Source organism: Pteropus alecto, unplaced genomic scaffold, assembly GCF_000325575.1.
Source record: "Pteropus alecto unplaced genomic scaffold, ASM32557v1 scaffold189, whole genome shotgun sequence".
Taxonomy (NCBI): Eukaryota; Metazoa; Chordata; class Mammalia; order Chiroptera; family Pteropodidae; genus Pteropus; species Pteropus alecto.
The window spans coordinates 1,967,362-1,975,916 of NW_006442117.1; the positions used below are offsets into that span (position 1 = coordinate 1,967,362).

Below are 8,555 nucleotides of genomic sequence, written 5' to 3' on the forward strand. Positions count from 1 at the left end.
TAATTTCCAAGATTATTTCCTTTTTATAGCCATCTGTTCTTTTTCCATGGGCAGAATTGGTCCTCTTATCTCTCCAAGGATATACCCCCCACTGTCTGAGCTCGACCTCTCCTTCGAGGCGCAGCTCCAAATCCACACCTGCTGTGAGGGAGGCTCCTCCCGTGAGCCCACTGTCCGCACGGGGCTGGGCTTCTGTGGCACTGCTGTGCCCCACGCCACGTGATAGGTGTTCGAACTTGCCTCCCACGGACGAATCCGTCTACGTTCCCAGTCCCGCCACGGTCTCCTCGGGAGCAGGGACTGTTCGCTTGCTGCGGCAGCCACAGCGCCTCGTCTAGAATTGTGAATTTAACAAGTGACAAACAAGTCCTGTTGATCCGAAGTGAATGATAAGCCCGTCTAACGCCAGCACGCCAGGCCGTCGGGAAGCATTGTTTAGAGAATGTCAAGGCGGCAGGTGTCTGTCACCACGAGTGTAGAACCTACAGGTTGTTACAGCTTCGCTGTCTTTGCAGTGCTCCATTCTTACCTAATCCAGTAGTGATGTTTTAGCGACTTGCTTTCCTCGAGTCTTCCCCGAAGCTCTCAACCTGGATCGCATGGGAAAAACAACTTTCTTTATTCACTCAGATCTCATTGGTTTAGGAAATTTTTAATCGAATTATGCAATTGAAATTACTAAGGACAATTGGCACAATAGGATTGGAAAAAAGCACATCTAAATCTTGGCCAACGCACAGCTCGGTCGGTAGGAACCAAAAGGCTTGGGCATGCTGGAGAGTCACCTGCCAGCCTCGGCCTTCAGCCTGCCCAGGAGTGAGGGGCCTCGGGCTGTCCTGTCAGGAGGAGGTCAGAGCATCTGCTGCACTCACCTCTGTCTCTGGCAGGAATGGATTTCTCTCTATCCTCTGTCTTGGGTTCCCCTTGTGCTCAATGGTACATGCGAGCAAGCCGGCTGACGTGGGTCAGTGCACACCACAGCCTTAGAGCAGCACAAGGCTCTGGCCCAGGGGCCAATCATCTTGGTTTCATTAGAACCAAGATCCACCCGCCCTCGCTCGCTGGCTCATCCGTGCGCCGAGCCCTGTCCCCGAGCCCTGTCCCCCAGCCGATGGCTGTAGGAGCGGCCAGTCCTCGCCTGTCCGTCTCCGGGCCTGGCCTGGCTGTGGCCGAGCGCCTCTCTGTGCCCCCCGCCCGCGGCCGCCTCTGCCGCCTGCGCATGGGGAGTTGGCGTCACTTTTCTAAATGGTTTCTCGGCCATCGCTGGTCCCGCCCCAGACTTCGGAACAGCGTGGAAAAGTTGTCCCCTGCGGCCGTCTCCTCCCTCGCTCCCGCTCAGGATGCCGAACCCCCGGATCTGCTCTTTCCTTCTTCGGCCTCTCGGTGCGGGGCTGCGGCCTTCCACGCGGTAGAGAAACGGACTCTAAACAGGGCCTCGCGGAGAAGACGTAGAGATGGTTAACACCGTTTGTCCCGTCGCCAGAAGGGATCAGCCCAGGGAGCGGCTGCCCTTGCCTGATGCCCAGGGCAGGTCCAGTTTGGGGCAGATTTTTTAAAACTATGTTTCGATGTGTTCTCTTCAAGTACCCACCCTTCCCCTCAAAAAAAATAGTAATCTAGCGCCCCCTCCTCCTCCCGATTAAGTGGCAGATCGGATCGCCGCCCCCGTCCGCGGAGCCGGGCCCCCTGCCCGGGTGGTCGGGGCACAGCCTCCTGTCGCAGCCGGTTCCTGCCCGGCGCAGGAGCAGCCGTGACACCAAAGCCTCGTGCGACGTTTCCTTCCGTGAACTAAAGCGATAGGTCGAAGAGCTTTACTGGAAAGACATTTATAACCAATAACGGCTAGAAAAATCCCCCCACACACACATTTTCTTTAAAAAAGGCGGGATTTAGGGAACGCGGGCCCGTCCCCACCCACGGATGTAGTGACACTGCCTTCTCTCCTGTTCTAGGGAATGCTGTCGCTTCTTCGGAGACAAAGGCTTGACTCTGAAGGTGTTCTGTACCCGGGCAGCGCCCTTCGGCGTGCTGTGGACGCTCACGAACTACCTGTACTTACACGCAGTAAAGAAAATTAACACCACGGACGCCTCCGCCCTCTTCTGCTGCAACAAAGCGTTTGTGTTCTTGCTCTCGTGGATCGTTCTCAGGGACAGGTTCATGGGAGTGAGGGTAAGTGCCTCGTTCTCTGTCCCCCGCCCGCCAGCTTGCCTGGCTCGCGCGCTGGGCCACACGCTTTCTGATTCGCGGCAGAGCCGGAGCCCGGCAGAGGCCCGGTGCTCGGTGCGCCTGGCAGCCCTTCCTGCTTGCAAACCACACCGGACAAGCTTTCGCCAGAGCGCCTTTCATTTCAAGCATCTCGGCAGGCGTTCCCTGAAGTGCGTGCCGGATGGGGACGCGCTCATCTCGCTGTCACGGGCGGCGGTGCACCTGCCGCCTGGCACGCTCCGCCGACAGCACCACCCTCTGCGCAGACGTAGCCAAAGCCCAGGGGCCCCTCTCCGTCCCCACGCGCAGTCTCAGCCCGTTGTCTGGGCCACGCGTGCAAAGTGGGCCGGACACACTTGTGCGGAATCCACATGGGACGGCGGGGTGGGGGCGGGGGTCACTTCCACGTCCCTCATGCCGCAGACGAAGGGGGACTGAAACTAGATCTCTGGAATTATCTCTTGTTGTTGCAACCGAGGTTTAGTGAATTTTATTCACGTTGGGTCAGATTTAGCTAGTCAGATTTCATCACAGTTGTACGAAATGTGGTAAGTGCACTATCAAACGTCACCTGGAGCATGGAGGGACTCACCCTGACTAAAAGGACCAGGTGGCATTTAGCCCTAACGGAATCCTCGTGGCTTCTGCTCGTCTCCCTCTGGTGGCCGGGAGCTGCTCCGGCCCGTCATCACCTCGCCCCCAGAAAGGACAAAAAGGATTCCACTGTCGCTAGTCCTCTGGCGGTCAGAGCCTGCCCGTCACTCCTTCTGCCCTGGGACCAGGCTGGCTGGCCACGAAGCTCGGAGCCCTTTGCGTGGGCGGTCCCGTCAGCATGGCCTCGCTGGCTCCCAGCAAGAGGCCGACTCCAGCCCCTCGGTGTGTCCTTGGCTCACTGTCCTGGGAATGGTGACATCACCCTAGTGGCGGAGTCACACCCACCTAGTTCCTCAAACGGCAGTGGGGACATGAGTCAACTGCTGAGCAGCATTTTTAGCTTGCAGTGGGGGGAATTTTGTTTTGAGGCTTAGAGTTAATTTTGGAGTAAAAACTCTGTGCGCTCCCACCCAGAAAAGCTTTCAGCAAATAAACGACTCTAGTTCCTCAAACGGCAGTGGGGACATGAGTCAACTGCTGAGCAGCATTTTTAGCTTGCAGTGGGGGGAATTTTGTTTTGAGGCTTAGAGTTAATTTTGGAGTAAAAACTCTGTGCGCTCCCACCCAGAAAAGCTTTCAGCAAATAAACGCATCTTCCCAAGAAACGCAGGTACTTCCGGCAGTAGTCCAGACAGCCTGCCCGGCTGGGCACCGGAGGCGCGGACGTCCTGGGGCCCATGCCACCGACGTGTCCCTTTCGTGACTTCATTGTGAGGCAAAGAGCTAAGGGAATTCATGGAACGTTCTGGGCGTGATTCTGATGTCCAGAGCAAATTCCACGTGAGACCATTACTGGGAAGAGAAGTTTCAAGGTTAATTCTGCACATAAGCAGAAAAAAGCAGATTTTTTGAGATTAGGAGAAGGAGGTGTGAAAATACTTGATGTTTAGCGATCTGTACGGCTGAAAGTGGCTGAGAGGGTCGCCCCGAGTGTCCCTGACCGATGCAGCCTGGCCATCCTGGCCATCGTGTCTGTTTGCTCCGTGCCGAGCCCTGAATCCTGGACAAAGTTTTGACTTGAAGCTTTGGTACTAGGCCAGCACTCGTCCAAGGAGCTGGTGTTGGTGATGGAATTTTGGTCTCTCTGATGCTCGTTACTCTTCTTAGAGGTGTGTGACCTGTCACTACAGGTCGGGGTGGGTTTCCGTCTTCTCCAAAGCTGCAGAGAGCTAGGAAAACCTGAGACACCAGCAGCTGGCCGGGTGACTGGGAGGCGGCCCTTGACGCACAGGTGGGGCACCGCGCTCAGGGTGTGTCTGACCGGTGCACAGGTCTCCCAGGCCGTTCTCGGGTGCCGGCTTAGCCAGCACCACCCCCTATCCCCCGGGGGGCTGCCAAGGGCAGAGGGGACTGACCCTGTCCCCGCCCTGGAAGGCTGAGTGTACAGGCTGGGGTCACCCCGTCACGAAGAGCGTGGTGGGGCCTCAGCATCACGTTTGTGGCGCAGGCGGCAGAGGGGACTCGTGTTATCAGGACGGTTACTCAGCTCACGGGGCTGCAGTTCTGGGAAGACAGCCACAGGTCCCTGTCGGGGGGACGGACCAGAGAGAAGCAGGACCATCTGACGCTGGGCGATCCCGGCCACGCACGGCCTGCAGGATACGGGCCTGGTGCCGCCCGATGCTGTGAGCTTAGACACGCTCCCCACGTGCTTCATGGCTGCTCAGACCTGGGGCGTCCAGCGCCGCGGCCGGAGACCTGGTCTGGGGTCAGGTGTGGATCGTGGGTCCACGCTCAGGCTGCGGGACCTCGAGCGAGTTGCCGAACAGCTCTGAGCCTTGGTTACCTCACTGCAAAATAGGACGTTCATACTGGTCTCCTAGGGCAGGCGTGAGAATTAAATGGTGACGCACGCCTGGCCCGTGAATCTCGGTACGTGCTCCCTTTGTCCAGGTAGAGCGGTTGGATGGAGGTTCCTGATTCTCACGTTGACAGTAAGAATCGGCCACCGTGCAGGGAGGTGGCTTCGTGTAGCAAAAGTGACAGCGTGTGAGAGCAAGTAGGACCTGGCCCATCCTAAAGCCAAGCCCACCCAGCTGGGGGCAGCAGCTGGCGCAAGAAAGGCACGTGGGCGAGACCGTCCCCAGCCTGTGGGCCCGGGGGAGCGGAAGGTGGGGCTGCCTGGCCATCAGCACCCACTACAGCCGGCTTTCAAAGCAGGGGGGACGAACCGGGGGGCGGGGTGCAGTGCGGCGAGCAGACAGGCTGAGGCCACCAGCACAGCCCCAGGGATCTGGACTGTCCCACGACCGGTTTGGTCTGAGATGGCAGCCGGCGTTTGGGGCTGCCCGGGGCCGTCCCTGAACCCTAGCTCCAGCTGCTGTTCTCACTCCCTCCGTTAGGCTGTCCCCTGTCCCCCGAGCACAGCATGGGGGAGGACTAAGGGCTGGGGGCCACGTCCCAGGCCCCTCTCCTGTCTCCGAAATAAGAGGGACGGACTAGAGGACCTCACAGTTCCCTCCGAACGCTAATCGTCTTTGAGTCGCTGAGAACGGTCCAGGAGTTGGGACGGAAAGTGCCAGGGGAAGTATATTCAGAGATTAGTCTGTTCTTTCCCCTGTTCATTTTGCAAAAGTGTCACCAGTGGGGCTGTCTGTGCAGCCCGTCACGTGTTCGGCAGAAGTTGGGAGCAGCGCTAGTCCGAGGGGCAGCCAGACTTCACTGACCCCCTCCCCTCCCCGGCCCCCGGCAGGGGAGTCTGGCCGTGGGGGATGTGCCGTCGCAGCCCCAGGGGCCACACAGGTCACCGGCATGGTGCTAAGCAGGGTGCCAGCACCAGTGGCCCCCCGGCCTCGTTCCTTTCTCGCCCCCAGCTCCTGTTCCCCCTCCTGGTCTCAAGGCCGCTGGCCCCATCAGTCTGGATCCCCGAGCCCTTGTTTCAGGAGAGCCTAGTGGGACGTGGGGGGGCAGGAGGGAGTGAGAAAGGAGAGGTGTGGGGAACGAGGGACCCCAGCCCAGGGACAGCCAGGTTTAGAAGGCGAGGGACACGCGGGCTCACAAGGCAGACGTGACGTCCTAGAGCAAGGACCCTCGCACGCTGCCGGTAAAATGCTCACTTGTTTGAACGTAGACTGGACTCTCCCGTGGGACGTCAGGCTTAAGGGTCGCCTCTCAGGCCCTGTTCCCGAGCCGTGTAGAAGCATGAATGGGGGGATCACTGTCCCCCAGTGCCACCCTGTCACGAGGACTGGGCTCCTCAGACGTCACCGGAAGGCTGCTGGCCGCCCTCTCTGCCCCTCACCCCTTCTCCCGGCAGAGCATGGCTCCGGCCGACGCCTCAACTGGCGGTGGTTCAGTCGGCGGAGAGGGAGGAGCGGTTGGAGGTCCGCCTCGCGGGGTTCAAGGGCAAGGCCACCGCCTCCCGCTTCGTGTCCTCGAACCTCAGCCCCGAGTTTGTAAGGGCTCAGGTCCCTTCGGGGTCCGCGGCTCACCTGCGAGTTACCTGCTTTCTTCCCCCGCGTCTCTCCCTTTTCTCTCATTCTCCTCCGGGTCACGCTGACGCCTCGCCAGGCCGGGCTGTCCCGAGTGGCATCCTGGCGTGACCTGTGTCCTCCAGAGCAGAAGCCACCCTGCTGTCCCGCCGGCTTTTCCCCCGTCCTTCCTGGTTCTCGTGGTCTCGCTATCTCGGTTCCTCTCTCTGACGGACCGTCGTGCACGGCACGCGTAGCATTTGAACACGAAATGCACGCGGCAGGTGAGGCGGAAGGTGCTGGTGACTGACGGTGAATTGCAGGGCGCTTCCTGCCGAAGGCTGATCACGTGCTCCGTGGGGAGCCTCTGTCTTGGGGGTGGGTGCGTCACATGAGAGCCTCGCAGGAGGGAGACGCTGGAGGAAGTGCGTCACTCAGACCCGGGGCGAGACTCGACCACATTCACCCCGTAAAGGACACCTCAGTGCAGCCCTCAGAGCACAGGGGCGGCGGCCTGTGTGACCCGTGCTTCGTGTTCACGTGTGTAAACCCTGACCGTGCAGACGGACCTGAAATTTGTCTCCCGGCTCCGCCACACACCTGCTCGGTGACGCGGGTGAGTTCCTTACCCCGTCCGAGCCCGTCTTCACGTCTGTAAAGCGAAGTGAATGATGATACCTACCCGTTCGGAGGGGTCAGCGAGAGAATCCGCAGAGCGCGCTCACCCCAGAGCTGCTCGTCGGTCGTAGCTCTTTGACACACGCGGCTGAGGTCACTGCGAAGGAGCCGTAGGTAAAACGCTCCGTGAATCCAGCGCTGAAACTGCACTGCACACGGTCGTTTGACCCTCTCTGTGCTCGGCCCCCCGCACCCCCGCCGGCCCCCAGCGACACCAATGTAGCTCCACGACCTTGTCCTTAGCCTCCGAGCTAACACCCTTCTCTTCTGGGAGGGGTTACCCCAGTACTGACCTTCACTCAGCAGGGATGCGTGCCTCTCCCCACACTCCCATTCAAACAGACGAGAACAGGATTGCGGGTGGGTTGTGGGGGGAGAGCCCAGCAGCCCCTAAGAAAAGGGACTGTACCTCCAGGGTTAGGATACGGTCTGTGGCTCTGATGGGCAGGTGGTGCATGCTCTGTCCCAAGACCCTACTGCTGATATGTACAGTGGGGCCGAGACCTGCCTGTCGAGATAGGAAATACCTAGAACGAGATCACGTGGGTGCTCTCAGAAGGTTGGGGGCGGGTTACTAAGAGGTAATCGCCAGGTGCTGTCTGCGAGGCCCTGTCACGACCAGTTACCATCACCGGATCAGCCACCACGCACGGCTAAGCCGTGGCACCCCTCCTTGCTGCCGGTTGTTTGGGGTTCTTTGGCCATGCCAGTCTTGGCTAATTGTCCCCGTCAAAGCCGGGACAAACATGGAGCCGGGAGCAGCCTTTGTGTACTGTTCTCCAAAGCAGGACCGACAAGGAGACCGTCCCTCACGTCACTGACCTCTCGCGAACGTTTCTGCCGCGCTGGCCGTCCGGATCCCCGCCCCCGCCCTGACCGCCCTCCTCTTTCCGTCCAGATCGTGGCCGCCATCCTCGCCATCGCGGGCATTGTGATGATGACCTACGCAGATGGCTTCCACAGCCACGCCGTCATCGGCATCGCCCTGGTGGTGGGCTCCGCGTCCATGTCAGCCCTCTACAAGGTAGGCCGGGGCGCGGGCCCCAGCCCGGCCAGCCCCCTCGGGGAACCCGGGACGGTGCCCCTGCACTGGGGAGCAGTTGTCCCCAGTGGGCGCCTGGCGAACAGACTCCCCGCCACACGTGCAGCTGCCCTTGGCTTCAGCTCTCTAGAGCTTTCCGTCAGTGGCCAACGTCGGCAGCGTTTGGGGTAACGGGGTGTGACATGGGTTGGCCATCAGATCAGTGTGGCTGTGTGGCGAGGACTGGAGAGGGGTCAGGGCCCTACATGGCGGGCTCAGCGTCCGGCCAGAGTTACCCCCAGGTCGGACGTGACGACGCGAGTGTCTGGTGCACGGTTCTCGTTCAGATCTTTATCGCGTGGTTTTCACGGCCGCCGGCACTCGGCGTGAGTCCACGTGCACGGCAGGTGGTGCCCAGAGGCCGACTGCGTAAAAGCACAGCAGCCACGTCATGGGGATCCTAAGACATTTCTGACACAATGTGGGGGGCCCTGGAAAGGACACCCAACAGCAGGTCCAGAGAAACGACTGTTTGTGCCCACACTCCGACTCTGCCGTGTTGGTCCCCCGCGTGGTCACGCCTC

The 8,555-nt window shown here is 60.1% G+C and overlaps 1 protein-coding gene across 1 annotated transcript in view; it reads left to right on the forward strand.

Moving 5' to 3' along the window:
• The first annotated feature begins 1,111 nt into the window (after positions 1-1,111).
• The window catches only part of SLC35F3 (solute carrier family 35 member F3), a 14,384-nt gene continuing 6,940 nt past the window's right edge, over positions 1,112-8,555 (forward strand). Inside the window, exons 1-3 of the mRNA XM_006920757.2 lie at positions 1,112-1,383; positions 1,953-2,172; positions 7,849-7,974. Of these exons, the coding sequence (XP_006920819.1) occupies positions 1,112-1,383; positions 1,953-2,172; positions 7,849-7,974 (618 nt within the window). The remainder of the gene's footprint in view (positions 1,384-1,952; positions 2,173-7,848; positions 7,975-8,555) is intronic.